General features: G+C 36.0%; 1 protein-coding gene across 1 annotated transcript; it reads right to left on the bottom strand.

Moving 5' to 3' along the window:
* Positions 1-2,753: 2,753 nt before the first annotated feature.
* Positions 2,754-20,317, bottom strand: LOC106164475 (phosphoinositide 3-kinase regulatory subunit 4). Its single transcript, XM_086996132.1, has 32 exons — positions 19,985-20,317; positions 19,194-19,318; positions 18,768-18,823; positions 18,116-18,271; positions 17,757-17,858; positions 17,364-17,451; positions 15,994-16,093; positions 15,490-15,625; positions 14,991-15,163; positions 14,669-14,789; positions 14,242-14,337; positions 13,906-14,000; positions 13,630-13,669; positions 12,620-12,702; positions 11,747-11,973; positions 11,483-11,529; positions 11,056-11,157; positions 10,717-10,851; positions 10,295-10,432; positions 9,660-9,890; positions 9,369-9,412; positions 8,785-8,980; positions 6,821-7,088; positions 6,185-6,374; positions 5,681-5,811; positions 5,288-5,372; positions 4,846-4,940; positions 4,280-4,384; positions 4,011-4,133; positions 3,608-3,768; positions 3,133-3,311; positions 2,754-2,988 (listed from the first exon to the last, which is right to left on the bottom strand). The coding sequence occupies exons 1-32, from the start codon at positions 20,074-20,076 to the stop codon at positions 2,784-2,786; spliced, it is 4,125 nt and encodes a 1,374-aa protein (XP_086852258.1). The 5' UTR covers positions 20,077-20,317; the 3' UTR covers positions 2,754-2,783.

Raw genomic sequence — 20,317 nt, 5'->3', positions numbered from 1 at the left:
CCATCAATTTTTAATTATAAAATATTAGTATCACGGATATTCAGGAAATGTGACAAGCAAAGGTCTTCAGGATCATGGAACTTCAAAGTCACACCTTGAAAATGCCAATAAGTGAAAAATTAAATTTTCACAAAAAACTGTTTAATTGCCAGAAAAATTTACCAAACAGACTGCATTGCCTACTGGAGCTGTATTTTAGTCCCATGTTTCTTTCCTGTAAGTTTGAGAACAGTAAGTGACATGATTTTCCTTAAATGGTCATCATGGGAGCAGTGCCCAAAATAGGGGTTTCTTCAAATTTTCATGCAATATCACATAATGTTTTACAGCATAATGACCATCAATTTTTAATTATAAAATATTAGTATCATGGTTATTCAGAAAATGTGACTAGCAAAAGCCTTCAGGCCCATGGAACTTCAAAGTCACATATTGAAAATGCCAAAATGTAAACAATACAGCACTGTTCTGAAATGGGTTTATTTCCATTTTTAGCACTTTTTAAACATAAAACAAAATAAACAGTTTACTGCCATTTTTATATGACCAATGAAGAAAATTGATGAGATGGGAAAAGTATCAATAGAACAGTTTTAAATGCCCAACTTCCTCCATTCTGAGATTCTGAACATAGTGGATGAATGCATCTGACAAACTGCAATGATATGAGTTTATTTCCATTTTTGACACTTTATTACACAATACATGATAACAAGTTTACCATCATTTTTACAAAATCAACTAACAATGTTGTAAAGATGCAGGAAATGCCAAACAAACACATTTACATATCTTATTAGTTCAATAATGAGACTGTTAACATGCCTAAGAATTGAATGTGAGGAAATGTGAAAAAACAGCATTACCTTTTAAAATAATGGACTGATTATGCTGATTTTCAAACTCAACCTGCGTTTTAGTAAGATTGGCCCCTCCTGTGAGTATAATGACAATTGGCCAATCTGTTTTTCTTATATTGTGTTATCAGTGTTGCATATATACTGAAAAAAGTGAAAAAAAAACAGCATAAATTCCCTATAAGTGACCCGATCGTGCTGATTTTCGAATTTGACCTGCGTATTATGAATATTTATCAGTTCTGTAAGTTTCAAGCCAAAGGGTAAAACAGCTCTTCATTTATTGTGTTATCAGTGTTGCAAAAATGCTGAAAAAAAGTGAAAAAATAGCCTAAATTCACTAAAAATGACCCAATCATGCTGATTTTCGAACTTGACCTGCGTATTATGAATATTCATCAGTTCTGTAGGTTTCAAGCCAAAAGGTCAAATGGTTTTCCATTTATGGTGTTATCGGTGCTGCTTATATGCTGAAAAAAGAGAATAAAAAATAGCCTAAATTCACTAAAAATGACCCAATCACGCTGATTTTCGAACTTGACCTGCGTATTATGTATATTCATCAGTTCTGTAAGTTTCAAGCCAAAAGGTAAAATGGTTTTCCACTTATCGTGTTATCGGTGCTGCATATATGCTGAAAAAAGTGAAAAAACAGCATAAATTCCCTATAAGTGACCCGATCATGCTGATTTTCGAACTCGACCTGCGTATTATGAATATTCATCAGTACTGTAAGTTTCAAGCCAAAAGGTACAATGGTTTTCCACTTATCGTGTTATCGGTGCTGCATATATGTTGAAAAAAGTGAAAAAACAGCATAAATTCCCTAAGAGTGACCCGATCATGCTGATTTTCAAACTTGACCTGCGTATTATGAATATTCTTCAGTTCTGCAAGTTTCAAATCAAAAGGCAAAATGGTTTTCCACTTATCGTGTTATCGGTAAAAGTGCACGGCGACGGCGACGACGGCGACGACGGCGACGGCGACGACAGACGCAGATGATGGCTATATGTACAGACACATCTGTGTCTGTACATAAAAATGGTATGTTCCACCATTCTCACTACTTCATAAATCAAATAGGATCATTTCATGATCAGTACAATGAAAGTAAGAGTATTAATTCTTTGACTCACTACCTCATATAAATTTTTCAATGAATATTAAAATAACTTAGTTGTGCTTCATGCCACGAGGCAGTAGCTGATTACAACATCTTATAATTTCATTATCTGTCACACTTTATTCTTAAAATTCAATTGTACTCTCCGCTACAATTTCATTTATTGAACAGATTTAATTTTTTTCTCTTATTTATAATCAAGTCCATAAGTACTGATATCAAATGACAAAAAATTCACCAGGGTTAATGTATTTCACCCTATTCCTTTCTCTAGAGTAGTCTCTGCCACATTCATCTGAATTTCTGCTATCTATGGGTGCTTTCCCAGAGATTTAGATCGATCTAAAGATTAAGTTTTAGATCGACCTAACTCCCTGGGGGTTCAGGCTAAATTGCAGTCAGCCGAGCGGACACCTTATTTAATTACCCCATTACAGCTTTTAGTAGGCGGGACAGACGCTTAAGCCGGCCAAGCTGACAGTAATCTAGTGAGACTCCCCACAGGGATAGATCGATCTAAAAATCTATGGAAATGGGGTGCTATTCTATAAAGAACCTGCAAGGACTGCAGTTAGTTCTTCTCATCTCAAAAGCTTGTAAAACTTTTAACTTAAAAGTCTTCCTCCACAAGATATTCGCACAACAGTCCCTACAATTTCCCAATTTCTTTCTTGCACATAGTTATATACCGAGTCACTCAAAATGACAGAATTTAGTTGAAAATAATATCTAAATACACAGAATTATTGCACCAGGATTGTATTTCTTAAATTTAAAGTTCCAATATACATATCAGGGGATTATTTCCAGACTTTCACCACCCCGTCCCTGGAGCAGGTCACTATAAAGCACTGTGTTGTCTGGAATGTGTTAATGTCCGTGATAATGTCGTGATGACCCTGGGGCGGGGCGTCAGGACTACGCCGTGGTACATCGTCCACGCCCGCCCCTTTCACTTTGGCGTAGTTTTCCTGGAGCACCTCAGTGCCCTCTATTAGCTTAGACCTGAAATATAAAGAGAAACATTGACTAAAAAAATCACTAAAACCAAATCTCAACTAACACAATATCTTACACAAAATCTCAACTAACACAATCTATAACATCAATTCTCAACTAACACAATATCTCAACTCTACACCCACTTACTCATAGGAGACTGTCGTCTGCTGGTTGATAGGGTCGCTGGCTGCTCCACACACGATGTGGGAGTTTGTGGGAGTCTGTAGATCCCAGTATCTGACCCTCATGTCACTGCCTGCCGTCAGGAGGAAGTTACTTCCCTCCGTCACCCCCAGGTACAGACCATTCACTGAGTGACTGGACGTCTGGAGACGTGGAGAGGAACAAATAATAATGAATATATATAATTATTTACTTCATTGAAATTAAATTAATTCTCTATTCTGAAGAGCAATTAAGATGGAGAAAATGTTAACTAAACTAGAAGAAACAGTAAACAAAGAAGAAACAAGGAGAGAGGAATGTGTGTGTGTGTGTGTGTGTGTGTGTGTGTGTGTGTGTGTGTGTGTGTGTGTGTGTGTGCACACGCACGTGCGCATGCATGTGCATGTGTCTGAGAGCATGCATGTGTGCACACCTGAGTTGAAAGAGAGGGACTAACCTGAGTAGTCGAGAGTGGAGGTGCAGAGCTGGCCCAGAGGGTCTTCTGTCTAGCCCCAGTCTCCAGGTCCCAGAATGACACCTCATTATTCCCCTGTACTGCTGACACCAGCCAGGAGGGGTGGAGAGGATATGGAGTCACTCTCCTCACACGGGCACCTGGTGGTTATAATAATAATAATAATAATAATAATAATAATAATAATAATAATAATAATAATAATAATATGAATACATAGCTGAGAAAGTGGATTTTATGATTCATCCAGTAGTGTAACATCAGTGAAAAGCAAAAAAAATCAATAAATGAACAAATAATTTTAAAACATACATTTAAATAAATAAATAAATAAATAAATAAATAAATAAATAAATAAAGTCACACTAGCTCCTCTACCTACCAGTGGGGTGTAATACAGTAGTAATAGGGAGTTGAAATCTCATGTCCCAGCAGAGGTGTGTGCCATTACTGGTCCCCAAGGCCAGCCAGGCCAGCTGATGATGGACGCTGAATGATGTAATCAACCCTGGAACAGTAACAGTAGGGCTTTACTACAGTGACAATAACAGTGTGATATTAACCCTGTGACAGTAACAGTACTGCTTTAATATAGTAACAATAACAGTGTGTTAACAACACCAAGTAAATGGACATTCAGACACCTATACTGACCATGCCTGGGGTCATTCTTCAGTGTCCATGCTTTCCTGGGTGACCTAAGGTCCCATCCTATAATATGACCACTGACTGTGGCATAGGCCAATACTGACTGGGAGCCTGAAATTAAATTTCTAGAATTCAAGAAAGTTTAAAAATAAGCATTATAAAAATTAATAATTAAAAGTGTAGAGGCATTTATGAGCCAATACTATCTCAAGAACCTCCCACCTGGATTAATGACTTGAAAAATTATTCAGAAATTCAAGAAGAATATTTACAAATAATCAAAAATGATATATAATAATTGAGTAGCCCTTCACATAGAATAATATTGCTGTTAGTGTTGCACCAGTTTAAGAGAAAGACAATTTCACAGCCTGGTTACTATGGAAGAGAGTCGCCTAAATGGAGCTCCTGTATTTGACGCAGCCAGTGAACAGGATTAATTCTGATTAACACAAAAGGGCTTGTGAAAGAGAGTTAAACTACTCCCATCTTCTAGTAAATCATATATATCACAGTTTGTACTACTGGTATTATGTCAAACTGTTCTAGTTAACCAACCCCATTAGACCTACCAGTATCAAAATAATTCATGTCCACCAGAGTTCCGTGCTCCTCCGTATCAACCGATTCCGACAACACTGCAGACATTTTGTGTGCTGGATCAATTCTGTGAAGAAAGGAAAAGAATTACAGTCCATGTGTCCAAACTTACACTGATACAATTGTGACTGTTATAATGAAAATTAATGGGCCTTTTTACCACCTTAGCTGACTCAACTTAAGAAATAGCAGAGTATTTAAATCAAATTTTCCTTCAGAGGAGACATTTTTTGGCCCAAAGGTGATTTGTCTGAAACCCAATAACTCTTCCTTCTTATATAAGCCAGCGTATGTGTGCTGTGCTTTCATTTGCATTAGATGATTTGCGTTATATTTTCCTAACAGACTTAATGTTGAATTTTTTGGAACAAGATTTACTAAGACTAAGCTGAATGAGGGACCTTCATCACTTACCTAAGAACATGGATTGTGCCATTGTCAGATCCTGCTGCCAGGGATTGGGAACTCTCACAGAATGACAAACATTTGATCTGTCCACCTGAATATATAAGACGGTATTTTCGTTTAATACATAATGGATACACACAGACATACCCAGACAAACAGTTTAATTTATAATTAGAGAAAGGCCAAGAGTTATAACCATGTAACTAACTTTTTACAAGGAAACTTAAGTACTCTCTTAAAAAATTTATCAACATTTTCTAAACTTTTTGATGCATGTCTTTATCACTTTATCATCAAAAACTTTTCTTTCCTTCTTTTCTGTTGCCATCTCACAACAAAGTACATTACTCATATTTAATCTTCTTGAACTATCTACTTAAATATTTGTCACTTTCCTACCTTGTTTGTTGTACGTCTGCCTTGATCTATTAGTGACACTCTTTCCTTCCATTCTACTTCCATCCCATAATTTAACACAGCCATCATTAGAGCAGGTTGCAAACAACTGGTGATCCTCGCTGACTCGAATTCTGGAAAAATGGAGGAAATGTTTTTAAACAAGTGTGTCATCGGGTAAATGTGTCATCTGTTGTTGATTTGTTATTTATCAGCCTAACTCAAAAAGTTATGAAAAAGATTTTGATGAAATTTCAGGTTACTAAGGTCAGAAATGAGAGTGATCAATCAATTACCTAATCAATAAACAATCACAAAACAACTTAAAGTCAATTACCAAGGTTACATGGTCACATGCACACATGTTATCCTATCAGAAATACTGTTACAGCACTCTTATGGAAATCTTAGTCAACTAAGACAAGGAACTGACTTAAGTTTGTTTGGTGAAACTGGGTCCTGAGGTGCAATGAAAAAGGTCTGCACTCTCAATGATGTCCTAGTTACCTATTCACTGCTGCTCTGTGCTCATGGAGATGCGCCACCAGAAACCCCTTTGGTCGCCATGTTGACGGCGGCGGGCGAGGATCATGGGTAGCGTTATCTGATAGCTCCCTTGTAATACAGTCATGCAAGTACTGTTCTCGTTTCTCATAAACCAGGTTTCTGAGTTCCAATTTGCAAGGTGAAATTTTACCTTAAAAATTAAAAATGTTTGATAAATTTATAAATATTTCAGCCTATTTTTTAAAATTCAGATGTGAAACATGATGAAAGTTAATTTTTCAGATATTTGCTCTCTCTCTCTCACATACACACACACACACGTACGGGTGGGCATGCACACACTTTACACACTGATATATGTACACACATGTACGTGTACATGCACAAAGGCACACATACATGTGTATGAAAACACGCACTCAACAGAGAGAGAGAGAGAGAGAGAGAGAGAGAGAGAGAGAGAGAGAGAGAGAGAGAGAGAGAGAGAGAGAGAGAGAGAGAGAGAGAGAGAGAGAGAGAGAGAGAGAGAGAGAGAGAGAGAGAGAGAGAGAGAGAGAGAGAGAGAGAGAGAGAGAGAGAGAGAGAGAGAGAGAGAGAGAGAGAGAGAGAGAGAGAGAGAACAACTAAACCACTCACTCTGTAACTGCAGTTTTTCATTTTTGGTCACCATCACAGGTTTCTGGGGCACCCCCTCCACCACTGTCCCCCCCTGGGACAGCCCCAGGGTGGACTGGTTCGGACTCTGGTCCATGGACTGACACAGCGGGGACATCTTGGGGTCCGTCGTCATGTGGGTGAGGGTAGGTTCCGGGAGACCAAGCTCCTGTTTTTGTTTTCCTGGTTTTGGCAACTGGGGGTTGGTGTCTTCCTCGGCAGCCCCAAACATGTGTTTCCATTCTTCATTCTGATATATATGGAAATAGAAGAGTTACCCTAATGAAAAAGTCCTACAGGATCCTATGGGACTTTTTCGTAAGGGTACAGCAGTTATAATTATCATAAATTTGTTCATGCTTTTTAATTGTTTAAATACAATTCATTGACAGATGTTATCAAAATATGTCAAGTTTTATCAACGATCTTACATATCTTATCTCAACGACTTTCCAGAGCTTTGCTGATCTACATATATGACCGTCACAGCGATTTCTCCTCATTAGTTGTCTTTTTGAGAAAATTTTTCAAATTCTTTGCATCTTATGTTTCAATGGGTACAGCTAATGTCTTGTAGATGTGCAAACTCTCTTCATTAGAAAAAGTAGTCAAAGTAAATTGTAAATGGATATATTCCAAAAAGTTCATTTTTAATTCTCTTATGTTACAATATAGGTCTCTGCAGGAACTGAAAGGTTACAATTTTGCTGAAGCTATTTATGAAGGAACAAATCAAATTTTATGGATTTTATGAATTTTATGTCACTTAGTGAAAATGTAGTCAATCATATAATTATGATCATAAGGAAGAGGAAGTAGAACTTTTTATCCTAAAACATGGACAACTCCTATGCACAAAGCTACAAGCAGACAGATTTTAATCTAAACATGATCATTTTAAGGTTACAGTTTATTTTCCTCTTTTTCAATCAAGAAGAGACTTCTTGTATAATCACAAAGAGAATCAACAAGCCAGCTTTAAAACAAATGGTTGGTTTCAGTATAAAGAGTCTTTATGAACTTTTAAAAATCCTTAGGCAAAGGTGATGTAAAATGGTATAAAAAATTATATGCTCAACTCCCCCATTTTGTAAAAAAAAAACAAAATTGTGAAAAGCAGTTTTAAGCAAGATTAAGAGGAAAACTGGCAGACTTAATATTATATTTTCTTCCAATAATAGTCTTAAAAGGAAATCTAGCAAACAAAGGTCAAATGTAAAGCATTTTATCAAACCACACAGTACAAGTATGTAAAGGTGTTTCTCTCTTTTCCAAAAAAAGCAAATGGGAAAAAGAAGTCTCAAGGATTTCGAGATGGCTGCCGATGTCTACAATATCAATACCTGAACTTTTGCCGTGTTTTGAGATGCACCAAGGAATAACTGCATAGAAAGACATATACTAGATAAAATTTCTGGTTTGACAAAAATGCTTATTGTGCATTCTAGGAGCAACAAAATAGCAGAGATATGATGTCGACAAAGGCTGATCAGTTTGGTAATGTGAATTGGTAACAAAAGGTACACAAAGATGTTTTTCAATGTCACTCTCAGGGATGAGACTTTTTGACTCCCCAAAAGTCCAAAATCCCTACTAGTTTGAAAAATCTCTATCCAGCAATCTGATGCCAGGCACCTGCAGTGATGTCAGACTGACGAAGACGTCCGATTGACATTGAAATATATCTGTGAGTATCATTAAAATATTAGTTTGTGACAGCAGGGTATTTACTACCATGAAGAGATACCAGTAAGAGTCTTTTAAAACATTGTTAGTAGGCAGGTAAAATTTTTAGTTCAGTCTAAAAAGTTGCTGGGCAACAAAGAAAAGCTCTCCACTTGTTAATCCCTTCCTGTGACGACTTCTCAAAAATCGCACAAAATCACTGCAATTATTCAGAAACAGTCTAGGTAAAATTGAACTCTATAATCATGTTTATTTCCTACCATGGTAGAAGTCATGCTTTCTCCGGTGGCGGGTTTTTTACTCTTTTTCCTGCTGGCGTTAAGCTGTAGCTCCGCCTTCTGCTCCGGTTTGATCATGTCTGCATGGCGACGCGTCACGGAGTTGCCAAAACTTGAAATGTCGAGAACACCATTTTTGAAAGTTTCTTCTTCAAAACTACTCCCAGACTCTGAGTAGCTGAAAAATAAATGCAAGAACATATTCTTAAGTGAGATATTTTTAAAAACTCTATTAAATCTTTAATCACTAAGACAATGAATTTGCATGGCCATTTTTCTATTCCATACTGTTACTGTACAAGTCACTGAAGAAGTGCAGACTTCACATGGTTTATAAAAACAGGTTTTTTAATACATATGGACTGAGTATTGGGATCTATATTACACAGTCTTCACAAAATGTAATTATTTCTAAATTATACAAAAGTTTAGGAAAAGTCTAGCTTTAAACCAACATGGGAACTAGTACTTAATTTGTAAGTAAAAAAACTCAGCATCTTTAAAGATGAGTTTGTAATAGATTTGGATATCAACATTACCCAACTTAAATCTACTGTTCCACCTACCCTGATCTCATTCTGTTTATCTTTAACATAAAATCCTTCATGAACTGAAAAATATTAGACAGTTTTTTTTTTCAAAAAATTCATTACAAAGTCACAACAGTTTATGGAACTTTTAATAAATTCTGAAAATGTTCACCTGGACAGCATTATTTCCTGAGGTTAACTATTTCAATATCAAGATGTTGATTGAAAAAAAAAATTACTTTATTCATGCTCTACAAGTTATTCTTCAAATGACTGGAACATCAGAAGTATTACTGTAATACTATACATATAACCAAAATATTATACCAAAAGTTTATCCTCCTCTTTGTCCCCTAGTCCTTGAGAGAACAACTTTCTGAACATTTGGTTCAAATTTTCATCCATTTCATCATAATTTGGCGACCCGTGTCGGGTGATGTCTCGGGCGATCTTTCTGTTCTTCAGCACCTCAAAAAATTTGTCAATCAGTGGAGATTTGATGACATAATCATAGATGGCTCTGGGGAGGGGGTCCTGTAGAGCATTCATCAAGACAACCTGGAAAAAAACTTAAAAGATGAATATGATATACTTTTTTACCTAAGAGTAACTACGCTCTATTTAACCTACTGGGTTGTAGTGGACCCTAGGTAAAAAGAGTGAGGAACCAAATATGTTTAATGCTATTCCCTGTAAACTGTCTCCTCACAGAAGACATGATTTTTTTCAATGTAAAAAGTTATTATTGACAGCTTTAAATTATACTTGGAAAAATTTATATATGAATCAAAATAAGAATTCAGTAATCCTAATTAAGTAAAAAAAATCCCTTATTCTGTCAAATACAGCACTTATATCAACTTGTCTTATATCCCTTCGTAACCTTCATCTGACCTACATGTCACCTCCTGTCACATGTCACTGACCCAATTACCACTGACCTTGACCTAATTATAACTGACCTCTTTATCCACCTGTATGATGGTTTGTTGCAGAAAAGGCTGCACCAATGGCAGGAGGTGACAGTGAACATCTGCTATGTTAAGGCTGCGTGCCACTGCTGCTATCACCCCTGCTGCTCCAAACCTGATCCAGTCATTCTGGAAACAGAATGGATATTGTTTTGAATGGTCAATTAAAATTTGAATATAAAAATGGATATTACTTTAACATAGATTTTCACAGCACTGAAATACATTTTATTAAAAAATTACTTTAACATCAAATTTAAAGAACGAAATTCGTTTTATCAAAAATGTTATTAAGCATAAAATCTAAATGCAGGGATAGGTAGAGTACTGCTTCCAGAGAAAGAGAAATATGCTTATTTCTCCAAGAAAATTAAACTTGGCAGGAAAATTCCTGGCATTTCTTTAATACTTACAGGGTGTGCCAAAAAGGGAACAATCTCCTTCAACAGTTCATGTAGTATTGGTTTCTGTATTAGCCCCAGTTCCACCAGAGACGTCACAGCAGCCAGGGCCTTGTGAATCACAAACTCCTCTATATCACTTAGACCCTAGAACTCATACAAATTATATTACATCAATCATTCAAATAAAATATTAAGAAATTTGAGCAAATTCATAAACTATACTGCCTGAAACAATGTTTGCTTAAAGTATGTAATATTGTTTATTTGAGACTTTTCAACAAGTGATGGTTTTGTGCACTATATCATATTAGATAGATATGTAGATTTTTGACATCGGCGTCAACCTACCTGTTCTAGTAGAGGTTTCAGTATAGAAGAACTCTGCCATCCAACATAAGCTGCCACACCCACAATACAGTCGAAGAAGGCTCCTCTCAGTTGCCAGTCATACTAAATATTAATTACTTCTGATTTAATTGTTTTCTTTTCATAAAAACCGTAATAAGACAGGTTAAATTCTTCTAGAATGCTATTAGATATTTTATCTTTACTTTCAACTACCCAAAGCTAAAAAGTATGTAAAATGTCTCTAGTTGACTTATCAAACACTACTGAGGAAAATTAATGCTATTATATGAATATTAATAATAAATTATTTTCTTTTTGTATGAAATGTAGCAGTTCAATTTAATTTTTGGCAGCCATTATGAAATTAAAAAGTAAAATATTGATATACTAGTAATGTAATAATGACATTATTATTGATGTTACTTACTTTGTCATTCAAAAATGTGATCATGTGAGACAGCAAGGTGTCATTGGCTGTAAAATAAATGGTCACATCAGTCTCTATAGTTACTTAAGGAAGATTTCTCAAAAGAACGCTGAGAGTTATTCTGTGAAAGAAGCAAATGGAGGAAAGTCTGGATACATGCTTTTTTTTTTTTTGTTTAGAAACATTTATTAGTCTTGGCAAAATCAAATACTGGCCTAAGTAAGGTGCTGTTATTTATCTATTACCATATTATCATCACCTTACCTTTCTGCCTTCCAAAGAAAACACAAAGTTTTGTGATTCCGTTCTCAATCAGCGTCTGTTTCACTACGTTTGCAGGGTCGCTAAGCAACATCTGCACCTTTTGCTGTATGGTTTCATGTAAAGCTTGGAGCTCCGCGTCGTAACTTCCCTCGTACTGGGCATCCTCCTGCCCTGCTGAGGTCCCCTTATCCTCAGATGACCCGTTTAACTGAACCAATTCCAGAAATCTGAAACATAAAACAACATGACCATTCATATACACTTAAACATTTATCTCTAAGTCTGCAGTGTCTGTCAGTTTTTGCACATTTCAAGAACTATAAGTAATCATCCATAAACGGATATTCTAAGTCCAGATATGTATTTTAAAAATGAATTATGTATGTATCATCTAAACTGATTGTTATAAAATCTTCATGAACAGACCATTTGTGATAAAACATCCCCCCCCAGGTTACCCACATCATAAAGTACCCCCCTTTCCCCACCACCCCCCAGGTTACCCACATCATAAAGTACCCCCCTTTCCCCACCACCCCCCAGGTTACCCACATCATAAAGTACCCCCCTTTCCCCACCACCCCCCAGGTTACCCACATCATAAAGTACCCCCCTTTCCCCCACCACCCCCCAGGTTACCCACATCATAAAGTACCCCCCTTTCCCCACCACCCCCAGGTTACCCACATCATAAAGTACCCCCCTTTCCCCACCACCCCCCAGGTTACCCACATCATAAAGTACCACCCTTTCCCCACCACCCCCCCAGGTTACCCACACCATAAAGTACCCCCCTTCCCCCCCAGGTTACCCATATCATAAAGTACCCCCCTTTCCCCCACCACCCCTGGTCTACCCACACTATTATATTACCTGAGAGCCAGTTCTGCCAGGTGAGCAATGTTTTCAGCATAGGCCACCCTCACAGACACCACGGGGTCCTGGGTCAGGTGGGACTGCCCAGAGAGAAAGTCAGGAAGTTAAAGTGGTGTTTATGGTGTTTTCCATATTTTATGAAGTTAAAGCGATGTTTATGGTGTTTTCCATATTTCATGAAATTACAGCGGTGTTTATGGCGTTTTCCATATTTTATGAAATTACAGCGGTGTTTATGGCGTTTTCCATATTTTATGAAGTTACAGTGGTGTTTATGGTGTTTTCCATATTTTATGAAGTTACAGTGGTGTTTATGGCGTTTTCCATATTTTATGAAGTTAAAGTGGTGTTTATGGCGTTTTCCATATTTTATGAAGTTAAAGTGATGTTTATGGTGTTTTCCATATTTCATGAAATTACAGCGGTGTTTATGGCGTTTTCCATATTTTATGAAGTTACAGTGGTGTTTATGGTGTTTTCCATATTTTATGAAGTTACAGTGGTGTTTATGGTGTTTTCCATATTTTATGAAGTTACAGTGGTGTTTATGGTGTTTTCCATATTTTATGAAGTTACAGTGGTGTTTATGGCGTTTTCCATATTTTATGAAGTTACAGTGGTGATTGTGGTGTTTTCCACATTTCATGAAGTCAAAGTGGTGTTTGTGGTTTCCATATTTCATGATGTTACAGAAGTGTTAGTGAAATTTGTGGTGTTTATGGTATTATCCATATTAACTTCTTCTAATACAAAACAGTTCAAATACAAGACTTAATTTTAAAACATATTCTGCATGACATATTTACATTTTATAACTGAAAACCAAAACTTCCAACTACATGAATGATCTTTAAACCAGTGCCAAAAAATAGTTCTGAGAGAAATGACGTTTGGATCAAATAAAAAATCCCTCATATCTATCGTCTTTTAAAACTATAGCTCACAATGCCAAGGCTGTCAGTATAAAGCATTAAATCAAGAGGCTGCTGTATAATATGTCTACTTACCATGCTGGGTATAATATACTCCGGGAAAATGTTAGCATCACTGGAAAAATATGTGGTTATATGCAAGGTTATTCTTTAAATATTGGCAATAATCAATTTAATATGAAACAGTGCACAAGAATATAATTCTTTTTTTGACTTACTACAACTGGGCTTACTTGAGCCATATTTTGTTTCAGCCACATATCTTACAACTTAAAGCCAAAAAAAATTTTAAGTCAAATCATAAACTGGTTCCCTCTTTCTATAATAGAAACCAGTCTTTGTTTTACGTACCTCCTTGGGACAGACCTCACATGGTCCAACGAATGTGTCAACACACGCACCGTCTCTGCACGAACACGGGCAAATTGGTCATTAACTAGCAAAAGCTGGGAAATAAAAAGAAATCATTGACTGCACAGCTGATGCTAAGTAAGGCTTATTTACAATTGATATTACCTTACAATTAAATCAAATAATAATGTGCAATATCAAAATTTAATTCCACTTTCAATGCTAATTCATAAATAATCTTATCATGTTCAGTTATTTTTTTCCCCTTAGTTCTCAAGGGAAAGCAATTTCCTATTCTTATATTTCTATACATTTATCTTATTTTCTATTTCCTACCATGTAGGGGACCAGTCTGTCCAGTATGACATCAGAGGTGACATATTTGGACAAGGACAGCATGATCTCTAGAGCTGTCAATTTGGAACTGCAATACTGAGGATGACAAGAAAATTTTAAAAATTCACAAATTTCACACCAGTAGAGTGACATGACAATTTCATGCATGCAGTAAAGTAATATAAATATTTAATACCATTGAAATGAAAAGAAATTCTTATACCTATGAAATTCTCTATTACTGTCCTGCCTTTTGAATTATGTTGTAGCAACTGCAGTATATTTGGGTGTGCATAAATTTCATCTTTTATTTCTTTAATGTGTCTAAGAGAGAGAGAGAGAGAGAGAGAGAGAGAGAGAGAGAGAGAGAGAGAGAGAGATACTTGCATGTAAACTTCTCAAGCTAGAAGTTATAACAGATACTTACATGTAAACTTCTCAAACTAGAAGTTATAACAGATATAAACAGCACAAGTCCCATGTTCTTCTCTGGGTGGTCCTCATCGACCCCCAGCTGGATGAAAATCTGTTGCAAGTCTTTCTTGATCCTAGAAAAGAACTCATCTGCATGATCTGTTGTCTAATTGTGTGTTCCATTGATTGAAAAGCAGTAAAGGTTACAGTAACTCTGCTCATGATCTGTAAAATAGACTGCAGCATACTAGTACTTCTTAACCCTGTCATCAGACTCATGTTTAATAAGGATATTAACCATAAACCTACTATAATTACAATGTATATAAACCTACCTCATCACTCTGTCATCAGAGGACATAATGGGAACACTGGCAAATCTCTGCAGGTATAACTTGGCAAAGGTGTAGAAGTATTCTGGAAAAGCTTTCCCTCTCTGCTGTATCAGGTATTCCTCTGCTGTTAGTCGGTGTCTTGGGTCGCGTTCTATCATGTTACGCACAAGTTCCTAAAAATAGATATGTATTAGAAAATCATATCAAATACGAAAACTTCTTTATATCACTTATATAACTCACATCTGGATTCAATCTGGGATTAAACTACCTTTAACCCAAAAATTGAATTATTTCAGCCAATTAAAGAAATCAAGTTTCTGAACTGAATCAAGCATGTGTGGGGAAAAACATTAAAATATAACACTTTCCTCACATCAAAAGGATTAGCTAGGAATAATTTTTATTTTATTTTTTTTTCATTTATTTATTTTTTTTTTTTGGGGGGGGGGGCTTAAATTAACAATTTTTAGATTGAGAGCGGCAAACAGTACCATACCCTGATATGTCTGTCATCAATTCTCTCCAGTATCTGCCAGGGACTATAGCAGTCCTTGTCTCCCTTCCTGTACTCCAGGAGCTGGGACAGGTCAAAGGGACGAGTGCCCTCAGTGAATAACTCTGTTATCACACACCTGGAAGAGACAGAAAGACAAGTAAGAATCACCTGGAAAAGACCTGATTCAAGGTAAAATTAATCAAAACAGACCATCGATGCCGTGGGTCTAGGTGAGAACACCTTGAAAAGACAACAAGACAGGACATCAAGAGATTAAAAATAACAAGTAATTCAAGATGAGAACATTTCTGACCTACCTTTAAAATGTTATTGGAATCTGTCCAGAACTTTCTGAGTTAGGCTGTTATCTAGCAAACTTATAAAGGAAAAAAGATCATTTCCTTGGGCGAAGGTAATAGTTTTATGTCCATAATTTTTGTCCATACCCAGAAAAAATAAGTCCATCCAATTATCTTAAATCCATCATATAATTTATGTCCCTACCCTGCAGAAAATATATCCATGGCAGAGTTAAGATCTCCCTTCTTGATGACGCTGGTGGTAAGGTCTATGTTCTGCTGGACCTGACTCTCACTGTTCTTGCCTGTAAAATATCACATCAATAACATAAATGTAAAATTTCAATTTTTGTCAAATAGCTTTAAGAATTAACTGATAATTTACCAGTCAATATTTGATTACTTTAATTCAGGTGAGTTTACAATTCATATCAGTGTTTATTTACCAATTATGTATGAAAATCTTTAAAAATCATCACCAAATACAGATTATCAAGTCATATTCTAAGTAGTCCGAGTAAGTGTGTGGTTTTATATCAGTAATGTTTAAGACTACAAAAGTAATGGTTTTGATTTTTTACAAACTAAAAAAAACTAAATCTTACATACCAACAACAAAGGAAAGTTTTCTGTCCAAAAGTTAAACATGTCTAGGAGTAGGACTATGGTAATAACTTGATATATTCAAACAGCTTTTTTTTTTTCAGAATTTTACTTTTTAAAAATTTATTGTTTTTCAGACACTCTCTGCAATCTACATTCAAACATGTTTCCAACTAATGTTCCCAAAAACTTTTGAACCAACGTTTCAAAGTCATCTACAAAACGTCTTTTGGGGAAGAAAAAATTATCAATTCATGTTGTTTGAATATATTGAGTATTTACCATAATTATCATAATGTATATAATTATGGTTATTATAAGCAACAAAAATAAATGGATGCACTCTGGGAAAATATCTAGGTATAAGCAAATCATTCTTCTTTTAAGCTTAATAAAAAAATTTGAACTTGTGGGACAGTCAAGGTAGAAATGGGAGCATGAGAGGCTTGAAACTACTTTCAAAGGTCACCAGGACAGCAAAATAAACTATTTGATCAACATCTGGAAAGATAATCATTTGTTCATGAAAATAATCCAATACAATCATTCTAATAAAGGGGATATATCAGGATATCATCAAATGCCTGTTGATTTCACAATTCAGTAGTTCCACTGGTTGCATCCTTTCTTGCACACAAAATGGGTACTGTACCATGCTACATATAGATATCTATCATTTAACACTAAAATTATCAAAAAGGGAGGGCTGGGGTTTTATAAATTATCCTAAAATCATATATATATATATGCATAAGTTAAAATGGAATGGACTGAATTTTGATTTCTTTTTGATTTTTCAGAAGATGGAGGGACAAAGGATAACGTAGCTAGGGCAGGGTACTGGAGTTGGACCACCCTGACTGGAGGGAGCTCTCTCTTATAAAACTGTCCCTGCCACCCTACTGTTTCTATTCGTAAAATTCCCAGAGTGTCTCCAGCTAGCTCGAGCTCGCTGTGCGGCCTCGGACATGCCTGTGCTTTCTATAAACCTCTCCGGCGCGATGTAACATGTTCTTCTTCTGGAGGTGTCGAAAAAGTAGGAGAAATCTGCTGGGTTGTCCTGAAAAGTGAATATAATAATAATAATAATAATAATAATAATAATAATAATAATAACAGGTTCTCTTTAAAATGCACATACGAGCACAAAGTAATATTATAATAGTGCATCTTGGTGAAAAAGGGAAAACCGTTGAAAAAAATTAATGTGAATATCAGTAAGGTGTACCCAACAAACACAGAACATTTTATAACATTGCTGTAATGTTCCCAGGACGTTTTTTGTTATATTTACTTTATGGCAACGTTATAATAGCATTCTGTGTGTGTTGGGTATGCCTTACTGAGCATCATGCAGCTACTTACATCAGGTAGGTATGTGGGTTTAAAGCTGGCAAAGTCTGTCAACAGCACCCAGTTCCATGATGTCACCAGGACGTTTTCAGATTTTATGTCACCATGACACACCTGACATAATACAAATCTTCATTATAAGTAACAGATGAAAGACAATACTGAGATAATAAATTGGTTACAGTGAAACAACAGGGTTTTTATTGTCTCTTGCATACTAATGGTGAAAAATGTCATTTCTTATCTGTAAATTAACATACTATACTTAGTCCTGACACCCACTTCAAAAACATACCAATTAGTCAGTTATTTAGTCTATTTAGTTTGGTGTAATAAGCAGTTAGTTATAACTATACAGAAGAGGGGCCTACCTGCAGCTTGTGGCACTGGTTTAAAGCACACAGCAACTGGAACGCAATCCACTTCTTCTCTATCGCAATCAGGAAGGGCCTGGTGCTGATCCTGTCATACAGACTGTCCTTGATAAACTGGCGGAAGATGAAGGCTGCCTTGGACGTCTCTGACAGCTGGGGTAATCCAACAAAATAGAGTATTATCATTGTTATAATAATATCATTATTTATATCACAATTTTTATTTTTATTATTATTATTAGAACTACTGCTAATATTACCATTTGTTATTTTTATATTATCATCATCATTACATCTTTCACGGCTGGGGTAAATTATTATTATTATTATTATTATTATTATTATTATTATTAAACTGATTAGCATATATTAAGATAATGGTTTCCTTGGGCTTATGTTATACTACTGATGGTCTGAATGCAGTTGTCTTAATGAAAACTTAACAAGTAATGTGACTACACTGAAATTACAGTTCCTTAATTCAGTGTGACACTTTAGCTTATCGAAATTTCAAAAAGAAAAGAAAATTACAAACATAACCAAATCTTCTCTAACAGCTTATTAAAATTTTTTGGAATACAATAAAGAAGTGCCCAGTTAAAAACTTATAAAATTCCTCATTTTCCACATTTTTTTTACCAAAACTTACCACAGTTTTTTGGAATGGCAGACAGTTGGTGGCATTTAACAGCCTCATGTTCACTTCTACAAGTAACACAAGATTTAATCAACAAATCTACAGCACAAATATGTCCCTTAAAGCCATATCGTAGGAGCAACTTGAAGTTATCACATACGATCCACTGTTAAAGTACTATAAAGTAAATTACATCAATGTAAAATTAAAATTCTACCTTTATTTTTTTCAAATTTTAAAACATTACACTAAAGCGTCAACTCAAATTTCTTCAGCATGAATCACGGTAGCAATTATATTACTATTCAACAGGCCAGAAAGTTATCATCAATACCCACATAGCAAGTGCATACCCTACTCCTCCCCCTCCCCTCCCCCAGTACGGGGCCCTACACCCACTTAATGAATTACCCTTTATATCAGAAGAACAGCACCCACCTTCTATCTTCTTCCCGTGTAGCGTGTACGGCAGGGACGGGTCGTGGACCACAAACACTTTCACCACCACATTGCCCTCCTTGTGCTTGGCCTGTGCCACCTTGAAGAACCTCGTACTGCCAAGACTAGAACACAAAAATGTATAAGTTAATCATCAATCTTTCCATCTCTCGCTCTCTTTTAATCTCTCTCTATCCCAATCTCTATCTATATATATCTAACTGTTTGTCTATCTCTCTCTCTCTCTGTCAGCTATCACATGTATAACTGATAATAACGATTGTCAGTGAGTCTAACTAAAAAACTCCAGTAACAACATTATATAAAAAATTATACAATCTGTGTACTATACATGTATATCGTGCATATGTAATACAGTAAATTGCACATTCGAGTATATGTATTATATGTTGTAGATACAGAACGGATTCTTTATTGACAAACACCTTCACATAAAGGTATAATCAATTACAATACGATACTAGTGGCTAGAACATAGAACAGACAAATAAATAGATAAATAAATATATATATATACACATATAGATTAGCAATTGTTGAAATCAGTGACTATACACATGTATACGAATGTCGCATTCCATAATCAATTTACCAGGTTTGATCTACACGCCCAGTCTCTGCTGACAGCGCATAACGGGTCTCACACTGGTACTATGATCTGGTTTGTACATATGTACTGAACATTGTGTTTGCCCCAGTAAGTGTGCTGTAATATGCACTGGTACAATGTACTGTGTATTGTCAATTGTGTCGACACAATATGAACCCACCTGCATACAAAATCATACTCTGGCAGATCTGTTAAATAGTGTTCGACAGGAAGAATCTGCAGCGGCGCTGCCCCCGTCAGCTGGTTTCCCATTTTGCTAGTAAGCTAAAATGAAAACTTGGCGGACACTCACTGGCCTTGCTGGTGAGAGTGCGACGTCTGCGCCGGCAAAGTTTAAGCAGAATCTACATCAGTTTCAGCTTGTTGCAGCAACTATAAAGCGACTGACTCAAGTGATATTGCGTTTCAAAATTTTCTCTCGGTTCTCAGTAAGCTGGAAGTGGAAAATAATATTCCTTTGGAGAGTCACTTCTGCTCCTGGGAAGTCATGTTT

The sequence above is a fragment of the Lingula anatina genome, chromosome 9, assembly GCF_051362555.1.
Source record: "Lingula anatina isolate TDL-2025a chromosome 9, LinAna3.0, whole genome shotgun sequence".
Classification (NCBI taxonomy): Eukaryota; Metazoa; Brachiopoda; class Lingulata; order Lingulida; family Lingulidae; genus Lingula; species Lingula anatina.
This window is presented reverse-complemented; position numbering and strand designations above follow the sequence as displayed.